This window comes from Pezoporus flaviventris, unplaced genomic scaffold (genome assembly GCF_033815535.1).
Source record: "Pezoporus flaviventris isolate CSIRO_AGI_PZ_B2104156 unplaced genomic scaffold, CSIRO_AGI_Pfla_v1 ptg000254l, whole genome shotgun sequence".
NCBI lineage: Eukaryota > Metazoa > Chordata > Aves > Psittaciformes > Psittacidae > Pezoporus > Pezoporus flaviventris.
The window spans coordinates 225,096-251,137 of NW_026892801.1; the positions used below are offsets into that span (position 1 = coordinate 225,096).

Consider the following 26,042-nt stretch of genomic DNA (forward strand, 5'->3'; position numbering starts at 1 on the left):
TTTATACGTGTTTGTCTTTCCTTTAGATACCAGAGAATCCGCATTGCTTTGTTTCCCTCCTGGACACAGAGCAGGGCAGCAGCAGCGCAGGCAGCAGGGGGGCTCTCGCCCTGGTGTGACAGAGCCACATGGACACCAGGCCCCCACTGTCCCCATTGGGACGCGGCGCCCACCAGGGCAGCGATGACATGTGGCAAGGCACAGCGTGGGGAGGGCTGGTCAGCACCCCACAGCACGGCAGAGGCAGCCCCATGGTGAAGGGTGGCACATGGGGGCAGGCTGGCACCACAGGGAGCGCTGCCAACACCCAGCCAAGCCATGTGGAGAGATGGGGCCTTCCAAGCTCAGGACCCCCAACCCCCCCAGCCTGACCGACCCCTCCTGCCACCCTCCCCAGTGGCCCCACCATGTCTCTTCCCCAGCTCCTCATGGCTGCAGGGAGCGATACAGAACCCCCCTCTGTAGTCAGCTGAACACCCACATGCCCCCTCCCCACACCGGGGAGCCTGGACCCATCTTTGGTTAAGGAGCAGCCAGTGCCGTGCAGGCACGGGGCGAGGGGCAGAGAGTCCCATGGGGACGGGTGGCAGCGGTTCCAGGAGGGATGGAGAGGCCCAGGCTTGCAGGGCCGCTCCGAGCGAGGGGCCCCAGCTCCCCCCTTGCATGGCTCTAGGATATCTATTGAACAAGACCTGGCGTGAAATGCAGGGCCAGAGGAGCTCTGGGGGGGAAGCGGCCAAGGCGGGAGTAGCAACGTGACCCTGAGGTCCCCGGGAGGGTCCCTGGTGTGGAGCCTGGCTCCTGTCCTCCTACCTCTGCTCCAGAGCAGGTAAAGCACAAGCCAGGGAGAGGTGAACCTGTGCCATGGGGCAGCCTTCACGGACACCCCCAACTCCCTGGCCAGAGCCCACCCTGTGGGCAGCCTCCAGGGAAGCCCCTCCAGGGCACCTGCAAATGCCAAAGCCCAGCCCTGGCGGGTGAATTGTCCGTCACCCCCAGGCTGAGGAGCTCAGTGCATCCCGGGGGCTCCTTCCCCTCTCCTCGGGGCCAGCCCAGGGCACGCTAGGCAGAGCTGTCCTGGCGATCCCAGTCCATCCAGGACAGTCTCCCCTTCCTGAAGCCGGTGTGTAGTGACAGAGGAAACCGAAAGGGAGAACAGAGAAAGATGAAATGAAGAAAGAGAAATGGTCTGGAGGCGCGTGAGACTTCACGCGCTGGCTACTGCCCCTTGGGGATGAAGGGCTCCCCCTCCTCAGGCTCTGGCCGAGGCCCTGGGTCACTGAGGCATCGCAGCATTCGCTGGTTGCTGGGGCTGTCACCGGTGCCTGGGGTGAAGACATCGTCAGTGCCCGGGGAGGAAGGCTCCTTCACCCGCATCACCAGCCCTTCCTCATCCTCCTCCGGCGAGGGTGGGAGCCCACTGCAGCCCTTGGGCTCCTCATTCATCAGGTCCACGGACTCCGGGGACTGCGGCGAGGCTGGGTCGATGGTGATGATGGGCAGGTTCTCAGAGTCTGCCTTGGGTTCATAGGCCAGAGGGTCTGGGGAGGCAGAGAGCGGTGTTACAGACAAAGGGGGTCAGGATAACCCAGGAGCCCGGATGTTTGGGGACTTCCACAGTCCGTATGGAGCGGTCCCAGACAGCCCCGAGCACCACTGGTGAGGGCTGAAGCTGCCCTCTGCTGATGAACCACCGGCTCTACAAGCACCAGCACCACACTGCCACACCCGACCCGTCACACCCCGTCACACCCCGTCACACCCCATCACAACCCGTCACACCCCGTCACACCCCGTCACAACCCATCACGCTGTCCCCAGAGCAGGAGAGGACACACGGGACAGGAGGAACCAAAGATGGCAAAGCAAAAATGGGTGATGGAGAAGCTGTGAGTCCAGGACTTGGGACTGAGCACTCCTGGTCTCCTCCCCAAAGCACGGCCAGGAATGTGGTTGTGGATGGAGCCAGCTGAGCTCTGGACAGAGCTACCAACCAGCCAAGCTGAATTCCCAGTGGGATACATTCCAGGAAGCAAGTGCTTCAGTCCCCTGGCCTGGTTGCTTTGCCCCAGGGGAGTGGGATGGGGATGATGCAGAGGAACTGAGTAGGTGCAGAACAATACAATCTCTGAGTGCTTCAGCACCCAAGTACTGGGGGTGCCCAGGAAGGCACTGGCAGTGGTGACCCCCCCTCAGTTCAGTCCCACCTACCTGAGCCTATGCGAGCCCGGGACATGGTGGGTGAATCCAGCCTGTGAGCCGGCACCGTCAGGTAGTTGTTCATCTGGAAGCAGAGCACAGGGATGTGTCCATTGGGGTGGCCAAGGTAAATGGGAAAGGGGAAGTGGGGAACTGACCCCAATGTCCTTCCCAGGATGGGAAGCCCCCCTCAGCTCCTCGACCTCCACCCCCTGTGCTGGCAGCCCTGCCCCAGCACCCCCTTGGCACCTTCTGTTCCAGCTGCCGGACCTTCTGCCTCCGCAGCAGCATCTGGTTCCAGGCCTCCTCATAGGGGTCGGCCACAAGCGTGTGCCGGTTGTAGGATCTCAACTGGGAAAAGGCCCCAAGAAAAGGAGACGGGTTAAAAAAGAACACATGGAAAGGCAAAGAAAGGTCCCCTTGGAGATGGCTCAAAGAGCCACCAGTGGGCAGAGCGCGTCCAGGGAACCTCGTCCTTTGCGTGCCCAATTCACCCACCCTGGCCCAGCAAGGGTTTAAGTGCTGGGCTTAGACACCAACCAAGCCAGCATCCCCTGCAGCACTATTCCGGCTCCATTCCTGGAGGAAAAGCCAGACCAGGAACACACAGGGCAGCAGGGCACAGGGTGAAGGGCCCTAAGAGCTCCTGGTGGGAAGTGGCTGTGGGCACCCCCGGGGAAGCAAAGCAGGCACCTCACCCTCTGCCTGGTTTTCTGCAGGTTGTTGCGGAGGATTTTCCGGATTTCCTCCTCCTTGTCCTTGGACAGGGCAGGAAGGGCGCGCTCCACAGGGAGCGTCTTGGGGTTGATGTTCCTGTGTGGACAGACAGGATTCAGCGTGACACTGCCATGGCCATGACAGGACAAGTGGCTGCTTGCCCTGCAGCATGTTGGGGGGGGGGGGCAGGCAGCCAGGGCTGAGGAACTCACTGGATGGACACAGTGGAGACAGCAGAGGGGATCTTGCCTATGCCCCCGCTCTCCACCAGCTCAATTGCCTGCTTCATCTCCATCTTATGGTAGAACGCGATGAGCTGGGGCTCCTTGGAGCGCTCCCCCGCGATCAGGCACTTCTTCACATACTTCTTGTTGAAGCGATTCAGCCTTCCCAAGCACAAGGGGAAAGGAGGAGCAGAGACATCAGAGCTCCCCTGACCCAGCACCCACTGCCTGCTCCTCAGCCCTGGCTCAGGCCAGCAGCAGATGTTTCAGTGCCCCCCAGCACAGGTCAGGCCAGGCTTCCCTGGGCAGCCTCCAGAACACCCAGCACCAGCTTGCACCCACAACGGGTGGTCCTGAGCTCCTGCAGGGACTGGCCACTGGCAGCTCCTGCACTGCTGTGGAAGTGCCATGGTGAAGGGGTGCAGTACTGCAGCCCCACCTACACACCCCAGGTGGAGTAATTCATCAAGGGGGGGGTGTATGTGGATATACAAGGCCAGGTTGGATGGGGCTCAGAGCAACCTGGTCTGGTGGAAGGTGTCCCTGCCTGTGGCAGGGGTTGGAGCTGGATGAGCTTTAAAGTTCTTTCCAAACCATTCTGGGATTCGATGATTACAGCCCAGGAAAAAGCCGGGCCAGGTGGTGATCCAGACACTTCCCCCACAGGTCCCTCAAGTCACCAAACCTCCACACTCACTTGTCCTTCCAGTGGTGATGCCCGTAGTGACCACAGATATCTTCGATCCCTGTCAGAAGGTGATCCAAAAACTGAAAGAGAAGTTCCAAGGTGTAGGAAGCTTGCGGGGCTGTTGCTCACTCTCTCCCCATCCCAAGACCCATGCTGACACAGGGGGGAGGGCACTGAGGGTTGTGGGTCCAGGCTGGGCCGGCCTCAGGAGGGCAGCACTGTCCTACACAACCGGGCTGCTGCTCTACCAGGTCCAAGGGAGGTTCTGGGTCACAGCAGGCACTGGATAACACAGACAGGGAATAGCCCTTTCTCCATCCCCCTTACCTTGGGCACTGATTTAGGGGCAGGTCCTGCTCTGTAAACCTGCCTGGTTACAGTGATGGAGGTGGCCAAAGCAGAGAGAAGAGGACTAAGGTGGTGGAGAAGGCCCAGCCTGTAGGTTACCTGCGTGTGGATCTCTTCGTTGATGGAGCGCTTTGTCTCCTGCTTCTTCTTTACAGCCAGCAGGTCCACCAAGGGCCGGATGGTCATGCCCTAAGGATCAGGGATGGTGGTCAGACCTCTTCCCAAGGCACACCAGTGGGAGTGGGATGGGTTCAGCAAAGCCAAACCACGGGCCTCCACGCTACCGGTGTCACTTGGCAGCCCCATGAGCTTTTGGAGAAAGGGACAGTGACAGTGTCTGGGATGAAACTGAAACAGGGGAAGTTCAGGTTAGATGTAAGGAAGAAGCTCTTCCCTGTGAGGGTGCTGAGGCGCTGACGCAGGGTGCCCAGAGAAGCTGTGAATGCTCCATCCCTGGCAGTGTTCAAGGCCAGGTTGGACAGAGCCTTGGGTGACCTGGTTTAGTGTGAGGTGTCTCTGCCCATGGCAGGGGGTTGGAACTGGATGATCTTAAGGTCCTTTCCAACCCTAACCATTCTATGACTATGATACAAGGAACAATCCCCTTGCTCTCTGAAAGCACACTGTGACCACTGCATGCCACCAACCTGCACGAAAACGGTGAAGAAGATGACTGTGATGATGGCTGTGAGGAACATGTCCCTCATGCCAAAATGCCTGTAGTCCAGGAGGTACCCGAGGGAGAAGGCGATGGCTCCCCGCAGGCCCCCATAGGCGATGATGAATTGGTCTTTTGGTGTCAGCTTCACAATTCGGAACTTGTTGATGAACCAGGTGAGGACCAGGACACCTGAGGAGTGGGACAGGATGGTGAAGGATGCTCTCCAGTCTCCCCTGAAAAGACAAACTAAGGCCTCATGCCCCCCAGAGCTGCCCATCACCCAGGACCATCCCAAAGGCCTTTGCCACCACACTGACACTCACCTAGAACCCTTGCAATGAGGCAGAAGAGCAGTGTGCTGATGACAAAGGTCCAGTTCCAGTAGTGGTGGCCAGCCACAGTGGAGACACCCAGGAAGATGAAGATGAGGGTCTCGCTCACACTGCTCCACATCTTGAGGAAGTACTTGATAGTGGTGTGGGACTTGTGGGAGATGTTGGCTTCTACATAGGGCCGCATGACCACACCGGAGGCGATGAGCCTAGGGGCAAGGTTGGGGCCCTCAGCAGCCATGGGAACATGGGGACAGCCCCGACCCCTGGCCCTGCAGCTCCTATACCAAAACCCAGAGCAGGACAGGGCTTGCAAGACACCAACATCAATTCAAAGCCTCCAGAGAAGGCAACAGGAGGTTTCTCCTTCCCTCTGGTAGGGCAGGAGTGACCACTGGAGCTCAAAACCACATTGTCTTGAGCACTCACCAGGCCTGCCTGTCACTGTGTGCCCAGGAGAAAGGGCATTGGGCTGATAGCACCCCACGATCTGTAGGACAACTCAAGAGAGTTGCTTCCCTCATGTGTCTCCCTGCACATCCTAGCTCAAACACACCTCTGGCCCTTACTGGGCATGTACTGGCCATGCTGAGACAGCCAGAGGGCTGTGGTTGCATCACCTCCAAACGGTCTTGGGGCCAGGAGGGCACCACATCCCACCCATGCCCAACTCACGCCATGATGCCAGAGAGGTGGAAGAGCTCAGCAGAGAGATAGGCCATGTAGCTGTAGAGGAAGACGAAGAGGGGCTCGATGACTCGGATGTGGGAGGTGAAGCGGGACGTGAAGGCAGCGATCACCCCATAAATGACACCCACGAAGACCCCGCCCAGCGACACCACGAAGAAGCTGAGGAAGCCGAGGATGATGTCAATGATGGTCACCTGCTCGAAGTTGGCAAACTCCTCAAAGAGGTGGTAGAGGACCTGGGCAGGAGAAGGGAGATGAGGGTTCAAACGGTCCTGCTGCCAAGAGACAACCTCACCTCAGAGGGGACCTGCATGGGAACACTGCATAGGGCCCATATGTAGGCCCATAGGGCTCACAGGGACACGGTGCCATTGGAGAAGTGTCTGGGACAGGTCTGCTCCCCAACACAGCTCCGACCACTGTCCCAGGGGCCTTCAGTCAAAGTGTGAACCAGTCAGAGCCTGCTCCTGTTTCCCAGTGAGTAGGTCAGGACAGATCCAGGCTGGGGGACACTTGACAAAACCAACATCTGCCCTGTTCAGCCCAGAGGACAGCCCAAACCCTTCATGCAGCTTTAGGGCACCCTAAGGGATGGCAGTGCTGGCAAGCAGGGAGAGGCCCAAGTGCCAGCTCCTGCCTACCAAGGCTGGGTCCTGGTACATGAGCAGGGACAGACGTGAGAGCAGAAGGCAAAAGCATTCCCTAGGGATGGGAGCAAGGACACAGATCCTGCAGGCAGCCCCTCTGGTGAAAAGGGCGGGGGGGGAATTGTCTGGGAAAAGCCCTGTGGTGGGACAGCGTGTTCCTCGTCAGCAGGAGCCTCGTCAGCAGCCAGCTCTGGAATGGACAGCTGGGATATGGGAGAAGAGCCAGGAAAAAGCCGTGGGCTAGAAGTGAATGCAGAGGTCAGCTCTGCAGCAGGAGAACGGCCAAGCCAGCACCTGCACGCAGATGTCCTTTGGAAGCGGCCTGGTCCCCAAACCTTCCAAAGGTCTGTGCTAAGCTGCTGCTCCAAGGCTGGGGCTGTGGGTGACCTGGGTGGGATCCAGCCTAGCCACAGCCCCTGGGGCTCCCCCCTTGCCATGGCTGGGCCATGTCCTGCCCTCCCACCTCCTTGGTGCTGCAACCGGAGGACAGGGAGGAAGACCACACGAGGAAGGAACAGGAGGGAGCAGCAGCTCTGTGGCAGTGCTGCCCAAACCAGCACCAGCCCAAGCTCCTGCTCGCTTCCCCAGGCACCAGCACGTCAGCAGGAGGCAACTCAAAGCGGGAGAACAGACTCCCAGGAGAGCAAGGCACCAGGAGCAGCCCTGCTCTGCGCTGGCTGAGCGCATGCTCCTGGTCAACCCAAACCACCAAGTAAAATGCTTCACCTCAACCAACCTCTGCAGTGCTTTAAGCCACTATATTTAGCTTTGCATCCGCAGAGGGTTAGGAGCAAGACGAGCTGCTGCAGTTTGGTTGGCAGGAGGCACCTGGAGGCTGGGAATGACCCAGTCTACAGCTCTGCCTACAGGGATTGACTGAGAGCTGCCAACCCTGGTGCCAGCACCCAGAGAGGCTCCACCAAAGCAAAGGCCATCCCCTTGGCCGATGCCCCTCATCCACTCACCACCGTGACGGCATCATTGAGCAGGGACTCCCCGAAGACCAGGATGTGGAGCAGCTCGTTGATGTGGATCTCCTCAAAGACAGCAAGCACGGCCACCGGGTCCACAGCCGAGATGATGCTGCCGAAAAGCAGGTTGGCCAAGAGGCCAATGTGGTTGAGGCCAGGGCCACCGAGCTGGCACACGGCATACATCAAGCCACCCAAGAAGAAGGCATTCCAGAGCGTCCCCACCACGGCGAAGATGAGGATGGTGCCCAGGTTCTCGGTGAATTGGCGCAAGGGGAGGAAATAGCCGGCATCCAAGATGATGGGTGGGAGGAGGAAGAGGAAGAAGATGTCTGACTTGAGGATGGGGGGCTTTTCACCCACCCCTTTGATGAGGCCCCCGACCAAAAGGCCCACCACGATGAGCAGGCAGCTCTCAGGAACAATGCTGGACACTGAAGGGATCACATGGAAGCCTGGAGAGGAGGAGAGAGCAAGACACGTCGCATGAATGGAGCATGCTCTCTGTGGGAGGACACCCCTGCAAGAGTCAGCGACCAGTCGCAGCCCTCCCTGCGCTCTTCAGGATCCTCTGTGTGCCTCAGTTTCCTCTTCCAAACCCCTTCTTCCTCATGCTGTAAAGTGGAAACTGCAGCCTCACCAGACCCACATCCCCTGGCATTGCTTGATCTCAGGCCAGAAAGTGAGACCTGGCACCAGAGTTTACCAGGCGGCAGCCACCCATGCCCAGTGCCCCTCCAGACTCCGCTGGCAGCTGTGTGCAGCACACGCAGTTCTCCCAGCACAAGCTGTTGCTGGCTCCAGCTCTTCCATCACAGCTCCTCATCCCTGGCACACGTGGGCTCTGGCATTTCCCTCCTGTCAGACAGCAGCCTGCCCACCGGCGCTGCTGCACCCGGTGTGCCAGGCTGGCAGGAGGCAGCCGTGCCCATCCCCACATGTCCCTGGTGCAGGGGATGGAGGGGAGATGGTGCTCAATGGGGCTGAGGATGTAGTTGGAGCTGCTCCTGCAGCATCAGGAGGTTTTAGGTGGCCACTTGCTGCTCCCAGGCATGGAGAAGGGACAGGACACATCAGGGCTGCTCCTCGGGGTGGAGGGTGAGAGGAAACTCATTTCTCCCTTTGGGAATCAAAGCACAACCCCGAACGCAGGTCTCTGAGCCAGCCATGACCCACTGGGACAACAGCCACCCACCAAGCTCCCCCTCTGCAACGTGGGCACCTGCCTGCAGGGCTGGGCGCGCTGCGTGATGACAACCACGAAGCAGCACTTCAGCCAACGCACCAGTGCCCACAGAAGGATTTTGGGTTCCCTGGATCCGCTCCCAGGCTTTATAATGATTATTTTGAAGGGAGGCACATTTGCTCCCTGGCAAGGGAAGCAGTTTAAAATAAGGAACCCTGCTTTGGCATCCCGTGTTCCTCTGTTCCTTCCGGCCTGTGCCATCTGTGCATGCATTCACTACAGATTTAACCCTCGCTCTCTAATGAGCCACCATCCTGTTGCTGGTATGGAGCTGCTCAGCATCAATCTCCAAGCAAACTGCTTGGTGGCCTTCTTCAGGTTTGGACATGAGAGGAAGCCCATGGGAGATGGGAAGCATTGAAGCTCTCTCCCAGTGCTCTCCCAGTGTCCAGCCACCAGCATTCAGGGACCTCCTGGGCTGGAAATGATTCCTGATCGTTCCTGTCTCTGACCCCTCAGCAGCTCACATAAGCGCTGAGCACCCCAGATCAGCCCTGGCACGGAGCTCCCTATGGGAGGGGAGTGATAATCCCTGTTCCAAGCACAGCTCATGCAAACACCAGGAACAAGTGTCCCGTTCCAGCACTCTGGGGCAATTATCCACCCCAGCACACACCAGCTCTGGGCCACAGTAAGATGGAGAGTCTCACAAGTAGGGAGAAGCCCACAGAGCAGTTCTTGCTTGCTAAGTAGGTTCAGTCATGACTAGAACACAAACGGTGCCAATTAAGCAGCTCTCACTCCTTCCCCACAGGGCCCAGGATGCCATTCCTTTGGAACATTTGTGTGCTGATGTGAATTCAGTGGCTTAGAACCTTCTTGTAGAGCCCTAAAAATACACTCACACGGGCTGCATTTTAATTATGCCTTTGATTTAGTTGAATCTCATCCATGTTTTGCTCCTTGCTTGCTCTGCTCAGTATTTTTAGAGCACTCGGAAGCTGATCAGTACCAAGCTGCTGCTGGGATCCTGCTGGGATCCTGCTCCGGGTGCTGGGCCAACATTCTGCTTTGGGGTGGGGGAGCTGGATCAGGACTGCAGGGGGGGTCTCATGACAGCAGAGTAGGTAATAGCCTTACTAATAATGCTAAGCCATAATAACCCCCAGGTTAAATCTCATGGGGGCCCTGCTGCAAACTGGGAGAAGCGCCCACTGGGCTTTGGCTGGTTTCTCATGGCAGAGAGGTCCCATGAGACCCCATTTCCATGAGGGCCCCCCAGAGCCCCCAGATCACCAGCACAGGCACCCAAGCTTCTTCCTCTGGAAAACAAACTCCATGGGAGCAGTTCCCCATCAACAGCATGACACAGCTCCCAGACTATTAAAGGCAAGACCAGTTGAGTAAACACCAGCACTGAGAGCTTGAGCAAACAAGGAAAAGGGGATTCAGAAGTGAAGAGTTCCTATTAAGATGGCTCCTTGTCCTCATCATGCATGTGCCCAACATGGGAATCGCTCTCTGCTGATCCTCAGCTAAGGCAGAAAGGTTCCCTACCAAGGGGGAGCCAGGCTGCTGTTCCCAAGGTGGATGCTGTGCCATGTAAATATTTACTCCCAAGCAAACAGCTTGGGAAAGCCTCTGACCTATGTGTGGTTTTCTCCTTCCTCAGCTGCTTGTGGGTTACTGCAGTCCCGGAGCATGGCTTGGATGCAGCGCCTGGCTTTTACATAAGCTCCATACAGCAGCAGCTGCTCCTTTGCTGCCTCATGACTCCAAACCCACCGTATCTGATCTGCTTTCATCCTCAGCCTGGGCAGGAAGAGCCTGAAGGGATATGGAGGTAAGAGAGGCAGATGGAAGGCTGCTGGGCACCCAGCCCCTGCATCCCACCCTGCTTCCAGAGAAGAGCTGGGTCCCACACAAGCATTTGCCTGCAGTGATGTTCTTGCAGTGGCCCCATGCCCTGAGCTGCTCTGAAGGCCAGAAGAGGAAGATTTCCAGCTCTCAACCCAACAGCAGCTCTCAAGGTGCTGGGAACCCACTGCACACGGAGCAGGGAGCATCCCCCTTTGCTCAGCCCAGCCTCATCCCACAAGAGAAAGCCCCAAGGCCAACAAGCGCCATGTCCTGCAGCATCTGAAGGTCTCTGCCCTCTCCACCCCACAGCATTTCCCCGTCCCAGCCATGCAGAACTCCTCCCCCCCCTCACACTGGCTGCTGCAATACAGCTCCATATGGCACGAGACCCAGGGTCAGGCTTAGAGCTCTGGCACTGCTCCCCTGGTTTTAAAGACCTCTCCCAAAGCACACAGTGTTAATCAAACACTTACAATGAAAGGAAGGAGGCAAAGCCTTCACACGCTGCCCTGCTCAAGGCCAGGTCATGGGGAGCTTCTCCTCAACCAACACCCCCAAGTCCTTCTCCTCAGGGCTGGAGCTGGAACTGTGAGAGCCCCTGCAATGTCCATGGCCCTGACAAACACTGCTGTCCAGGGGGGATAACTTGCTGCTGCTGGAGGCGGCCTGAACCATGAGACAGTGGCCCAGCCCTGGGGACTACAGGGTCCCCTCAGGGCCAGTGCCCACCACTTGGACCAGCATCACATCCTCCTTAGAGCTGCAGGTTGAATTTGGCTGGGATTAACGTCCCCTCAAAAGGAATGTGATGGAGGAGGGATGAAAACCCACCCAGTGCTTGAGCTGGAGCTGGGTGAAGAGAGGGAGGAAGGAGGGAAGGAGCACGTGGCATGGCTGGAGAGACCCAGCACATTCACAGTTAAGTGGATTAGAGCTTCTCCACCCCTGGAAGCCCTCCAGGTGATGCTCTCTGCAGCCCCAGGCACCCATGGGTGCCCGTCTGGGCTGCAGGGTGGGACCGAGCAGCCTCGTGGCTTAGGTACAGAGAGCACTGCGGTGCTGGAAAAGCCCTGGGAGAAGGCACGGAGTCCAGGAATGGGGAGCAGGCATGCTCAGACGGCTGCCCTTCTGAAGGACACTGCAGAGAGCAGGGCTGGAGGAGACACACGTGGCTCAGCAGCACCAGGGCCCCTCCAAAGGCCACTCTAACCCTTCAGGACACCAGGCGGGCAGGGTCTGGGGGCTGGACAGAGATGCTCTGTGCCACCAGCAAAGCTGTCACCCCCTTGGTGAGGGATGCAGGTGGGTATGGACGCCTGCCATGCTCCCGTGGGACACAGGGACCATGGGGAGCCCCGACAGGGCAGTGCTTTGCTGGACGAGCCCCAGAGTCACTGAGGTGGCACCAGCCATGGGGACGAGTCATCTGCAAAGCATTCCCCTGCTCCATCCCTTCCTCTTTCTCCAGTGAGAAGCAGCAGGCAGGGAGAAGGTCTGGGAATGGGCTCTGGGGTCTGCAGAGCACAGAGAGCACCCCCTGTGTTTTGGGGGGCTTGAGGATGTGGGGCTGAGCCCCTGGCAGGGGGCTGGGAGTGTGTCTCAGCCCTGCTGTGTAATGGAGCTTGTAAAATGGAGCTGGATCCATGGACCTGCCTGCACAGACAGGGGGCAAGGAGCCTGGGGAAGGGCACAGAAGGGAAGCAGTGTGCACCCAGCACCAGCACAGATGTAATGGGCACATCTCGAGGGAAGGGGAGGAACTAAACAGCTGGTGATTTACACCTAAAACTAGAGCGAGGCCAGGCTCCTATCACCCTGCAAGGGGAGGTGGGAAACCCAGGATACTTAAATTGCATCCACGGCATCTCACAAGCTTCACCGTCACCTCCTGCCACCGAGCACCAAGGCAGCCAGGGATGGCACGTGTGAGGCCCTGCAGCAGCTCCAGCTTTGCCAAGCTCTCTTCAGCTTCACCATGGAGCAAGTCCCAGTCTCCCAAGTGCTCTCCTGCAGCTCTCTTTGGGCTGGTGTCAGCAATGTGGCTTGGATGGGGCAGCCTCTTAGAGACACATCAGATGGCGTCAACGTCCAGAAGGGAATAACTTTGATTTTCCACCCCAAAAGTGACATTTCCTGCTTAGAACTCGACTTGTTTTGTTGTTTGGTTCAAAGACAGGTACAGAACAAGCTCCTACGCAAAACCATTTCCTCCAGATCAACCCAAATGCTTCATTCAAGCCTCATTATTTTCTTGTCACTAATTACAAAGCAAAGCCAAGGAGCGGGAAGGGAATTAATTACAACTGCTTTTTGTGACTCACTGAGTTAATGTAGATACCACACAGGGGCCACGCAGCCAGCACCCACCCAGACCTCGCTGCAAAACAAGCACAGGGAGAGAAGGGAAAAGCAAGACATCCAGCCCTGATCGGGGGGATCCCTCTTCTGCACCCCAGCCTCCCATGAGCAGGGATGTAGGCAGGGAGGGAGATGAAGCCACAGGGTCTGTGCGCCCTAATGCAAAGTGCCCAGCACAGCCTGGCTCAGCTGGTGCCCAGCCAGACCTCAGTGCTGAGCTGGATGCTGCAGTCAATAGCCATTAACACCCATTGCTAAAGGTACGGCTTTGTTTTCCTTGGTGCACCATGTCCCTTTGCTCAAACAGTGGGTCCCACCTCAGGTATTGAATTAGCCCTTGTTTCCCCTCTCTTGCCACCATTCTGCAAACAAAGCAGAAGCAAAGGGAAGGAGTTCCTTGCGATAGGAGACCCAGAGCCGCCTGGTACAGCCTCCAGCTCCTCAGTCTCACGCACTCAACCCCAAGGCCTGTGGCGAGGCAAGCATGCATGGGAAAGTGACCTGCCCGCACCCTGCCTGCTTTCCAGAGGAGAACAACTCCGATAGCACGGGGCCAACCCGCGAGGGAGTCAAAACCCAGCAGCTACAGAACAAGCAGCAGACACTGTCAGGTACAAGCATGCAGCTGAGCCACTCAGCCCCAGCACTGAGCGTGCATTGGCCTGACCCCTGCAGACCTGGCAAGCACTCCTGCAAGCCAGCTTGGCCAAGCTCTTGAAGTACAGCCATGTTAGCAAAAGCAGGGATCCTGCTGGGCAGCACCATAAGGGAAGAGCCCTCCATCCCAAGCAAAGGGCAGACAGCATCCCTGCATCCCTACCCTGTATCCCTGCCAGGAGCTGGCAGGGTTTGCAGCAGGGCTGCGACGTCTGATCCCTTCCCAGTTGCACCATCCTCCTGCAGCAGCATTTTGCAGCCTGTTTCAACTGGCAGACCCTGAATAAACCATCTGATGGAAGGGGAGACAAATCCAAACACCCCCAAGGCAGCTGGATAGAGCAGGCAGGCACTTGCCTTTCCCACTGTCCCCTAGAGACCTTTGGGGTGCAAAGCCCATGCCCCAGGATAGGATGAGCAGAGAATAAGCTGCAGCCAGAGCCTTCCTCCTCAGAGGCACGCTAAAGGCTCCCTGTGCACACAGGGCATAAGCAGGAGTGAGGCTGGTCTGTCTCTCTACAAGGTCCAGGGCTAAGGAGAGGACAGCTCAGAGCTGGTCTGGGGTACAGGGCCCTGCTGTTCCATGCCTGGAACCTTTCAGAGAGGAGGTGAGCAGGGGGGCAGAGTGATGTAAAGCAGGGCAAAGACTCTTCTGGTAACTCAGTGCCTGCAGCAGCATCATGTAGGAAAGTGCCTCTCATCCTCATCACTGTGCCAGAACCTTGCCTTCCCCTGGGAGCACCTCCCTGCGCCCCATGGGCTGCCAGCTCTGCCAAGAGCAGTCATTCGCTGGCTCCAGAAGGATGCAGGGGTGTCAAACATGACACCCCATCACTGCAGCCCCCATCCCAGGCATGAGCTATGTCACCCAGTGATGGTGATGGCACTATCTGGAAACCATGGGGTTGCTCCTTTCGGGTAGGGCTGGATGTGGAGATGCAGAAAGGTCTCAGAAAGAGGAGCAGCCTCGGGAACACAACCAAAGGCATTGCTGCATGCTGCAGCAGATGGAATGACGAGCTGCATGCAGATGAGCCCAGCTCTGACACCCCCCAGGAGCCAAACACTCCCCATTGAGAGGGAAAACCCATTTGCTCTGCCCAGAGCCCTGCTGGAAGGTGGCAGGGAAGGAGGCTGCTGCGCTTCAGGGGCTGGGGGCCCTCGGTGGCAGTGCTGCATAGCGGGAGGAGGATGCAACAGGAGAGCTCTGAATCATCCGCAGGCACCCTGGCTATCAGCCTGCCAGGACGGGCAGCCCCTGCAGAGAGCTGCACTTATAAACAGGCTGTTTACACAGAGCCACAGATCTTCAGTAGTAACAAGGAGAGAGGCCTTCTTGGGGCCCGGGGCAGGCACAGCACCAGCTCAGCCGTCAGCACAAAGCTGTTTGCCCACTCAGCTTCTCCCCCATGCAAAGGGGCTGTGTCCCTTTCTTCTCCCAGGCACCCAGCATGGAACAGCTCAGGCTGAGCTGAGAGAGCTCAGCCTCCCAGGAGAAGGCACCTGTATGCTCACGTAACACACTGCGGTGCAACCCATGGACAGGGGTGTAGTAGAAACACTTGAATACTCTCTTTCATTCCAAGAGCAGGCAGAAGCAATGCAGCAAAGTACACACCCTCATTTTACCGCCAAAGCACTCACAAGAAATTAACAGATCAATTGGGAGTCTTTTACAGAGCTGGTATTAATTTCCTCCCAGCTGTAAAAGGAAATGAGAGACAAAAGGCATTAAATGGATTTGCCCAAGTCCCCAAGTGAGCGGCACGAGAGCTGGCGTGAGAACCCAGCGGCTCCCCCTTTCCAGCCCTATGTTTAGATGTTTCTCCTTTAAACCAGAAGAAAAGCCAAGGACACACTGCAAGAGAAGGAGATACTAAGAAAGACCTATTAAAGACCGAGAAACATACAGTTTCATCCACAGCAACACCATATCAAGTAAGGAGGAGCTGGAGTCAACTGGAGATGCTGCTGTAGCAATCGCTGGTGGCTTGGGAGGCTTCAAGTTTGGTCCCATCACATTGTGAAGAAACCCCTTGCAGATCCAGCTGTGCTGAGCACAGCAGCTCCCCTCCACCCTCCACCTCTCTCCAGCTCTATAATGAGATGCTGCAAAACCCAATGTCCTCCTCTAGAGGAGCAATGAGAAACCCGTCGAGGGTTTGGCGCTACGTGGCCATTAACAACCTGCAGTGATTCCGGTAACCCCACTCCCTGCTGACTGCATTCCTCTAACGGGCATGGTACAAGGCTGCTCCCAAGCCACAGGCTGAGATTAGCAAACCTGTTGGAAGCCCTCAGGCATGCTCCACACGCAGGTTTTCTAAGGTGGGACCATATGGATCCTTACCAGCCTTTGGCAGTCACGCAGCAGGAACCGGGCACACAGGTATGGAGGCGAACAGGGACAAACTGACATGCAAATGTCCTGCTGCTGTGGCTTCAAGGCTCATTTTAACCTTTTTCCCACCATCTCCCATCCAGAGCCAAGCCAGCAAGCCTGGGTTCTTCCTGCCATAGCTCTTTTACCCCAGAAAACCCAGTTCTCTATGGCGCAACAGCATCCTCATCCTGTTTTATATCCTTCAGAAGTATCAGAACAGCGACAACTTGAGCATTTGGAGCTAATAAAAGAGTGTCTGGAAACACTGCTCCAGCACAAGGGAAAAGGGCCAGGAGCTAAACACAGCTCTTCCCAGGCTGCATCATCTGGATGCCATGAATAGCTGGGCTAGGAGAGGTCAGTGCAACACATCTGCCTCGAGCTGGGGGTCTCCTAGAACAGGATCCTCCCAGTTACTTTCTGCATGACGCAAAGCAAGACTGCACGCTGTTTAACTGAATACTGAACTGCTCTGGAGCAGAAAAGACTCCAGGCCTTGTGAAGAGATGATTCCTGCTCACCCAGAGTACGGCTCTATGGTTCCCCGCAGCTCCCTGACCTCAAGCACATGGCGCAGCACACACGGCTCCTGCTGGCCCTTGAAGCCTCGGGATAAGTTAAAGCTGAGCCAGCCCAAGGTGAGCAGGGTCAAGCTCCCGAGGCAGAGCAGTGCCAATCGCCCTTCCCAGGAAGGGCAGATTTCCTACCGGGAAGAGGGGCAGGAAGGACAAACAAAAGCTTTTCAGGAAACAACCTGTTGCTCCCCCCTCCACCAGGAGGGAGGAGGTAATTGCAATTAGCACTGATTACTACCGGGCTTTGCAAACCCAGACAAAGCAACACCGCTTGCAGCACCAGGTTGAGAGCCAACAGGAGCACCCAGGCACCTTCTCTTCCCCAGCTCCTGGCAGGAGCTGCCAGCACGAAGAGATCCCACCGCCTGAGGCACCCTGGTGAGACCAGGAGCTGGAGAAGCATCCCCATCAGATGCTGTTTCCAGCATCCCCTCTCCAGCCAAGCGAACAGAAGTGCTCTGGGAGCAGATGCTCTCCCCTCTCGGCAGCACTTCACAGAGAGAAGAGCCTGTACCTTGCAAAATGCATCCCCCAGAGACCAAGCTGCAGTGGGAAAAGTGCTCCCAAGGGAAACTGAGGCACTAGTAGGGCTGGATACACCAGCTCTTCTCTTTAAAGGTGTATGCACATGTGGCATTTGTACTCCAGCAGCAGGATGGGAAGCTGCCTTCTCTCCATATCCATCAGTAAGAATTTGGATGTCATGACTCCAAACTGCAGCAGAATTCCAGGCACTGGGAAAGGGAGTCTGCTTCTGCAGATTTGCATCTTGCAGCCTTGCTAAAGGGAGTGGAATGACTTCCCTGCCAGCACTCACTAGCAAGTGAATTTAAAAGCTGTCCCTCAAGGTTGATGTGTTGTGACTTTCTGGAGACAAAGAGCATCGATGCTCTGACATGTATGAGTCACTCTTGGGCAACCCAAGGAAAGCATTTGTTCTCTTCCCGTTACAAGAGGTACTTTGCATTCTCCAACCTTCCACTCAAAACATCACCCCAGCTTCAAACAAGCCTTTGGTCTGTCATGCCCCTCTCAAATCCATCACCAAAGGGCATCCCAGCACCAGATTTATTCTCACTACTCTCCTCCAAGCACTGATCAATCTTTGATCACACCTTTTGTGCCAAACACACAGCAACGTGTGCGTGCACGCCCGCCTGCAGAGCTCTGCATTTCAGGTCTTCCTTCCCAAGCACAAACACGTGTTCTGCCCCAGGAAAGAGCAGGAGAACAAAGCATGCCAAGATAGGCGTCCCTCCATTAACACACAACTGGAGGGTGTTGGGAAATTAGAGAGAAGAGCAAAACATCAAGTGCCATGTAGAATGGCAAATGCAGAACTTGCCTCTTTCTCATGGAGTCACATAATCCCAGACTGGTTTGAGTTCAAAGGACCTTAAAACTCACCCAGCTCCAACCCCTGCCACAGGCAGGGACCCCTTCCACTAGAGCAGCTTGCTCCAAGCGCCTGTGTCCAACCTGGCCTTGAACCACGAAATGAGAGGAGCAAGCCTGAATACTTGGTTCAAGTCAACCCTTGCCACAACCTCTCTTCCCTTTGAAGGCAGCCAGCCCAGATTTCAAACCACTGAGGCTGTTCTCAAACCTACCCCAGCAGCTTTGAGTCCCAATGGGTGAGAAGAAACTGCTGACAAGCCAGGCAAGGCAAGGAAGCCAGCACATGGGAGAGGTGTAACCCAGCTCCATCTGTGTTTTCACAGAGCATTCCGGATGGATTTCAGCTTTTATTTGAACAAACGAAGCTTTGGGGAGCCAAAAGAGAGAAATAATGCAGAAAATCAAATGTTTACAAGGCAGCTGCAGTAACTCATCCTCATTATTGCTTAAAGTTTCCTCTCATACCCACAACTCAAATGCTGCTCTAGTAAAGGCCTCACTCCTGCGTGACTCCTACAGCCCCATCATCTTTGCAGTGTACAGCCAAATCGCAGGGCTTGCAAGATGGAAAAGGGAAGGGATTATGTGAATGAAATACTCTTTCGAAGCCTAATGAGCTTCTGGCTTATACAGGAGCCACTGAGATGCCTGTCATGTCTGCAGAAGGGCTCCAGTCCCTTGGTACCACAGGTTTGTCACTCACAGAACTACTCTCTCCCCTTCCCTCCACCACTGTGTGGCTTCCCCTTCTCCCATGTGTGATTCTCAATCCCTATTTAGCCACACTAATTATGGACAAAAGACTGGTAGACTGGTTCTCCACCCCACTTACTCCCAAGGGAGCTCCAGCACCTCTGGCTGTCGTGGATAAGCCGTGGTTGGATGCCTGGGCAATGCGGGATGGAGGACATGAGCCAAACAGTGGTGTGTTCTGCTCCTACCCCACAAACCAGCCTGGCTCTGTTGGAGAACTCAGGGGAGGGAGAATGCCACAGCATCTCCCTGAAAGCCAGACCAGCACCCATGTGGGCTCTGGCCACTACAGGACCTGCAAGTCAGCACCCCCATCCCACCCCTGCACTGGGTGTCCAAGCCTTCCTTAATAAACGGGATGAAACAACAGTTTCAGCTCCTGAGTGGCCTCAAGGTGCAGAAAGCAGACCCAGGCATCACTGCAGGCCTGAGGGTCCCCGTGGGGTGCAAAGCCAGGGCTGCAACCCAGGGTAATCATGCTTTAATGGACACTAGGGCTCACCGGGGAGGTAGCAGCAGTGATTTCAGACATCTTCAGCTTTTCCCACTCCATCACCACCCTGTACTTCACAGCAGGAATCTTTCACTTTTCCAGCCCTAATTAATGTAATGGTTTTCTCAGATCCATAGAGGGAACAGTTTGGAGGGTTTTTGCTCAGGCATCAACAACGGGCAGAGCAGGGAAGGGGAAAAACATGCCATGGCTGTTCTTTCTGAGATGGCAAAGCAGAGAGAAAGGGAAACCACAGCATGTGTTTGGATTATTCCCCAATAAGGAAGTGGGAATGCAACAAGTCTACATTAGAAGAGGTTGTTTAACTTCATTACCATCACAATTTACACTTCTGTAGCACCAGCTGCATGGGTATTTCAAAATACTTTCCTAACATCTATTCATCGAGCCTCAATTCCCCGCAGAACAGGCACAAGCTCACCAATACAAACCGGGAAGCATGTGGGGTGATCTCACCACACAGCACCTTGCTATCTGCACCCACACGTGAAATCAGCCATGGCTTTAAAACAAACATTCCCCACATCAACCAGTCCCATGGATCCAACTGAAACAACCCCGACACCTCCATTCCTTCCCACCAGCCAGGCTTTGCTGATGGCCATCCCCAGTACAGCCCAGAAGAAGCCAATCTTGTGGTGGCAGAAGAGAACCCCCGGTGTGCTCATCCCATCCACCAGACACACAATTCCAACACAAGGACAGTGCTGGGCCAGTGCACATCTTGGGAAGTTTCTTTGCTGTCCCCTTCCCAACCCTTGGAGGTGGCACCAGCAGCCATGTCCCTACACCCCACACCAGTGGCTCTGCTCCACATCCGGTCTCCCACATCCAATTCCTACATCCTGTGCCATGTTTCCTGCCCTACTTATCACATCCCCCACCCCAGCCAAACCAACCCTCGAGTCCATTAACCGACAGGTCCCTGTGAGACCTATGGGTTGGCCCTTCCAAAATCCAGGGTTTCAGGGGAGTGGGCTGCTTAAAGCATCCAGAAAGCACCCAAGTGTTTTAGCAGCCAAATCTCACTGCCAGCCTCTACACGTTTCTCTAGCTTGAAATCATCCCTGCTCCTCCACGAGGCTCCACAACCCCACTTGCACCCATCATGTTTCGCTCTTCTTTTCCCAGCTCCTATCACCAGCCCACAGGCCCTGGGAACTTCCTTCATCTTCTTCCTCCCCAGACAGCATCACTGGGGACAGTTGGTGAGGCCAAAGGCAACTGCCACCGCCAGAGCCTGACGCCGGGATACCCCATGCCCGAGATCTGTCACCAAACACCCCCAAAGCAGCAGCGCATCCCCACATACCACAGAGCTCCCTGCAGCTCTGGGCCCCCTTTCTGCTCGCTCAGCACAGCCCCTCCCAGCCCAACAATCACACGCAACAACCAGTCTGCAGGTACCAGTTTGGTGCTGGTTGGGAGGGAGGGAAGGAGAAGGAACACCCTGACAACAGCCTGACCCAGACACACACTGAGTGCTGTGAAGGGGGGAGAGACAGCAATGACTCAGTTCTTGCTACAGGCTCCAAGCCCAAGTGGGGCACTGCATCAGGCAGCGAGCTCGCGTCTAGCGCACATCAGTGAGCAAAAGTAGGGTAAGAGCTCAGCTCTAAGGCAGTGCCTCATGGGGACCCTCTGCAGTAACAGCCAGCATGGGCACGTAGGACATCAAGTCCTCATGTACTGGGATGAGATGGAGTTCGTTTTCTCCGTAGCTGTCCTCTATGTATTAGTTTTCCCCACAGTGCTGTGTGCTGGTGGCCAGGAGGAGAACACTCCAATCTGGCCACTGCTGAGCAGCACTCCACAACAGCAAGGCTGTCTCCAACATTCCTCCCTTAGCAGGAGGCTGGAGCTGGTCAAGATCTTGGGAGGGGACACAGCCAGGACAGCAGACCCCAACTGACCAAAGGGACATTCCACACCACAGGATATCTGCTCAGCAATAGAAGTAAAGAGAAAAGAGGAGGACCGGGGACATTCCTTACTACAATGTTTGTCTTTCAGAGCAATCACTGCTGCTTCCTGGGAAGTGGCTGGACATGGCCTGCTGATGGGAAGTAGAGAATGAATCTTCTGTGTTTTCCTTTGCTTCCATGTGTGGCCTTCCCTCTTTCCTTATTTATCTGCCTTTTTAAGAGTTTCTTCCATCTCATTTTCTCCCCACCCTCTCCTGCCAGGAGGGAAGGGACAGAGCAACTTGGTCGGCACATGGTGTCCATCCAAGCCAAGCCATCACATTTCACTACACACTTGAGCAGCAAAGTGGAATGGCCAGGATGCTCCGAGGATGCTTGGGAAGAGGCTGAAAAGTCAATTGGTGCAGACAGACAACAGGAAGGCAGCTCCTAATGCACTATGGAAATGACTGCTATGCTTTGCGGCTTTGGAAGATGTCCTTGGGAGACACAGGTAACCCTAATTCTTCTCCAAGAGCTGGTGCTCTGACCAGGAGGCCACAGCCAAAGGCGTGCTAACCACAATCTGTTATTTACATTCCTGACTCACTGCTTCCCTTCCGCCTGAAACGGAGAGATCTGAATTCCCCTGAACATCTCCTGGAGCCACGTCAGCTCCTCAGTGCCAGGAAATCAGGTTCTTGTGCCCTGGCCCCTTCCTACCACTCCTTGGGCACAGAGGGAAGGAAACCCTTACAATAGCCTTGCAAACCCTTGCAGACCAGCACAGAGGGCTTCAGGCCTGGGTAGTTTATGTTTTCTGACCTTGTGCAGCAGTGCAACAGGTTAAGATAATGTCCGGTTGCAACCCTCAGCCGGGAAGGCTTCTCCACTTTTGCTGGCCAAGTCAAGCCACCCCCAGATGTGGTCTGCACATGGCTTTGTAGAGGCACGGTTGTAGCTATCCCTCACCCCCTCTTCTCCTACTCAGTCTTAAAATACCGTGTGAGTATGAAGTGAAGCAGCCGGCACGAGCATTCCCCTTCTCATCTGGAATTAGCAAAGCTGAAAGAGCCCATGGCTGTAGGACACATGGGGGTAACCAGTCCCACTGTTCCAGAAAGCTAGCCCTTCTCACATGTGAATCCTCCAGGAATCAACAAAGACTGTGTCAAGAAGGGAAGGGCTCCACTCACACCTTTGATTCCCCAACCTAACTCACACTCAGGGCTGCTGGAGACAGGATAAATCCTCTGGAAAGGACTGTCTAAAGTGTCAAGAGTGATGAGGGGAAACTGAGCAACAGGACAAGGGTCAGGCTGTATCTCCTAGCCCAGAGGAGAGCCCTGTAAAGACTTCTGGGCTCCAAGTGGTCGTCCTGCACTGTGCGCAGTGTGTGGGTGACACCCCAAAGCCACTCACAGGGGTGAAGATTCACTTTTGCAGCAACATGAGGCTCAATGACCAGCACTAAGCCAGTAAAGGGGTGTCTGGAGGTTGGGGAGAAGTTGGGGCAGGTGGCAAGCTGTCATGCACAGCCCATGCTGCACACTTGCCCCTCTTGGAGTAAAGCTGTTCCCCCTTTGCATCAATGGTTACACATGAACAGGACGGGGGGAGAGAAGGCACTGCTTCTGCTCACCATCCCCCTTCCTCTCTAAATGGCAGCTGGATGCTCCAAACCCTGCCTGCTTTAGGGAGCCTGGAGACTTGTGCGTCTCATCCTGCCCTCACAGCTTATATCACACAGGCATAAGAGCTATCCCTGGGTGGAAAAAAAGGCTATTTTGCTGCTCTCAAACAACATCTTCTGATCCAAGGTGTCACTGATGGAGCCAGTATTTAGACAGTGAGCAACACAAGCAGAGCGAGGCTGACAGTTCAGCTGCACCAGCAGCTTGGGAACCCCACACCAAGACAAGGTGAACAAGCAACACTCTTCCCTTCACAACCCTGGAGAGGAGGCCAAGCAGAAGGATGCTCCAGGACTGCTGCTGAAGCCCCTGTGAAAGGGGTAGGCAACCCAGGGTACGGATTGTGGCATAATTCACATCCCTGGAGGGCTGCAGAGCACCTGCCATCTCCTAAGGCCCCTTGCCAAGTTCACAAGGCAGCTCCTCCTAAAATATACCCCCTCATCCCCTGCCTTGCGTAATGCTCATAGCACGGAAGAACCAATGGGGCTCAGCTCACCGCCAGAAATAACTTCTGCAGCACACCCAAGCCCTAACTTCAGGCAAGCAGCAGCTTCACGCAGCCTCACTGATGGAGGGTCCCCACAGGAGGGGCACAGGCAGCGGGCAGCGATGTCCCCAGTGTCCCCCCCCCCCGCGGAGCCGCTTTCTGCTGCCCATTCTGGCGCTTTCCAGCCGCGGTTCCTCGGAGCAGGGCGCAGGCCAGCGCCGCTGGCCCCTCCTTTCTCCACGAGCTTCCGCACTGATACTTCTGCTTCCATCACTCCCCGCGCTGCGAGGCAGGAGGACGGCAAGCGCAGTGCAATAGCCCCGAGCAGCTACCAGAGGTCGCTTGATCCGCGCTGGGAGAGCCCTTGGAAAGCAGATTGATTTGGCGGCTGCGTTTCGCGCGAGGCACCTTCCAGTTAAACGCACCTTAAATCGTCGTAGGCAAAGCTGGGAAGGGAGAAACCCACCTGGATCTGCCCCTGCCTTGCCTCCCAGACAAGCAGGAAGCCTTTGGCTCTGAAGCGTTCGCTCCCCTGCATGTAAATAAACCACCCAGGAGGGATGTGGAAATAGGGCTCTGCTGCCTCCGCATCCCCAGGGGGCTGGGAAGGGGATGAGGCAAAGCTGCGAAGGGAGAACTAAGCTGGTGGGGGTATCTCGTACCCCGCCAGGCCAGGCCAGGGCACAGTTTCCAACAAGCACCAGCTTCTGAAGAGTTCCCAAAGCAAGATTTCCATGGGCAGAGCTATCCTGAGCATTCTTAGATGGCTGGTGGTGATTGAGAGGCAAAATGAAGGCAGAGCTGCCTTCCCTCCCAGCACTGCGCTACGGCAGAACAGGCAAACGCTTCACCTGTCCTGGCTTTGTATGACCACTGGTGGGACCGGGGCCAGCCCAACCTCCCGGCTGAGATTTGAGCTGTATCCCAAAGTTACATCACTTTGGGATATTTCGGTTGCTATCGATTCAGCTGCACAAGTTTGGAAAACACTTTGTCAACAACCCCCACCCCGGCAGCCGGATGCTTGCCCAGAGAGGGGCATTGCAGAGGGTGACTTTTCCAGCCCTCTGGCCCCTGATGCTCCTCAGCTTTAAGGCAGGAATCCTCTGGATGCTCTGCAGCAGGGGCAGCTCCCCTCTGCTTTGCTATGGAGAGGGAGGAAGGGGAGGCTGGGGCACCGGGAGGTTTTGAAGTGACTTCTCCAAGGTTACAAAATCTATCTGTGGCTGAGAAAGGCAGGAAACAAACCGGATGCATCCTCCACAGTGCCAAAGGGAGGATAGGAAACCAAGCAGGGGAATGCTCAAGGGTTGGGGAGCATCTCCAGCCCTGTTCCCAGCCGGTGAAATGCGCAAGGCTGTGTTGAGCAAGGCCGGGATGTTGCTGCCCTGTCTACCAGGCCTTGACAGACCCAAGGTCGCGGGGAGAGCAGTGCCCACCCCTGCCTCAGGGTGCCTGGGGGGGATGCAGGGGATGCTCCGGCAGGTCCCTCCCTGGCGTGCTCTGGCAGTCCCACCCTGGGGTGTCTGTGCTGCCCAACCAGTGACTGCCGCCCTGGGATGCTCCAGGAGAGCCCTCCTTAGGATGCCTGGGGGGTCCCACCCTGGGATGCTCCAGGGGATGCTCAGGGTGCCTGCTCCTGGGGTGCTGGAGGCTCCCTCCCCGGTGCCTTTCCAACCTACCCAGCTTCATGAGGCAGGCCAGGAGGATCCAGAGGGAGATCTCGAAGGGGATGCGGACGTGGGTGTAGTCAATGCCCAGGACGGGAAAGGCTTTGCGGGGCTTGGCGTGCTCCTCTGCCGAGGCGTTGGCCGGCTGCCGGTGCAGCGGCATGATCTCCTGGGCAGAGCCGGGCGGCGCCGTGGTGAAGCCGCCGCTCTCGCCCGCGGGCAGAGGGGCCGGGTGCCGCTGCGGGGGCTCGGAGTTGGCCTGCAAGCCCTGGCCGGGCAGCAGCGGCCCCAGCAGCAGCAGGGCCCAGGGCAGGGCGCGCAGGGCCGCGGCGCCCATGGCGGCGGGCGCGGGGGGCGGCGGGGCGCTGGGCCCGCCGGCGGCTGGGGCTGGAGCCGCCCCGCCGAGCGCCGGAGCGAGCTGGGGCGGCCGCGGAGCTGGGCACATCCCACCGGCGGCGGGGGGCGGGCGCAGCGGCGGGGCGGGTGCAGGGCGGCGGGGAGGGGAGAGCGGGATGGAGGGGGGGTTGCTGCGGGGTAAGGGGAGCAGGAGCGGGGACTGGTGCAAGACGGGTGCTCTGTAAGGCCGGGGGTCCTGCAGAGGAACAGCGGGAGCGCTGATACAGGAGGGGAGCGATGCAAAGGGGATGCAAGGGTGAAGACGGGGTGCTTTACAAAGCCGGGTGCCCTGCATGGGAACGGGGGCTGCTGGACCTGGGGGTGCTGACACAAGAGGGGTGCAGTGGAGGGGGAGTGCAATGCAAAGGGGATGCAAGGGTGAAGACGGGGTGCTTTACAAAGCCGGGTGCCCTGCATGGGAACGGGGGCTGCTGGACCTGGGGGTGCTGACACAAGAGGGGTGCAATGGAGGGGGAGTGCAATGCAAAGGGATGCAAGGGAGGAGATGGACTGCTCTAGAAAGCCAGATGTCCTGCAGAGGAACGGAGGGGTAGGAATGGGGCATGCGGAACCTTGAGCTGCTGATACAAGGGGGGTGCGGTGGATTGGATGTGATGGAAAGTGGAGATCAAGGGAGATGGGGGGGGGGACACCTTGAGGTGCATGATACAAGGTGGGGTACAAAGCGGTGAGTAGGGGTTCCTGTGGAAGATGGGGTGCAAAGCGA

At 56.8% G+C, this 26,042-nt stretch overlaps 1 protein-coding gene across 2 annotated transcripts; it reads right to left on the minus strand.

Moving 5' to 3' along the window:
- Nucleotides 1-322: 322 nt before the first annotated feature.
- On the minus strand, nucleotides 323-25,287 carry SLC9A1 (solute carrier family 9 member A1). 2 transcript variants are annotated; one of them, XM_061442859.1, is made up of 12 exons: nucleotides 24,932-25,287; nucleotides 7,472-7,932; nucleotides 5,845-6,095; nucleotides 5,161-5,378; nucleotides 4,824-5,026; nucleotides 4,276-4,365; nucleotides 3,838-3,908; nucleotides 3,129-3,302; nucleotides 2,898-3,012; nucleotides 2,470-2,550; nucleotides 2,212-2,284; nucleotides 323-1,541 (listed from the first exon to the last, which is right to left on the minus strand). In XM_061442859.1, the coding sequence occupies exons 1-12, from the start codon at nucleotides 25,254-25,256 to the stop codon at nucleotides 1,219-1,221; spliced, it is 2,385 nt and encodes a 794-aa protein (XP_061298843.1). In that variant the 5' UTR covers nucleotides 25,257-25,287; the 3' UTR covers nucleotides 323-1,218. The 2 variants fall into 2 exon arrangements, with proteins under 2 accessions (XP_061298843.1, XP_061298842.1); XM_061442858.1 differs by having other exon boundaries at nucleotides 2,449-2,550; nucleotides 24,932-25,286.
- Nucleotides 25,288-26,042: the final 755 nt, after the last annotated feature.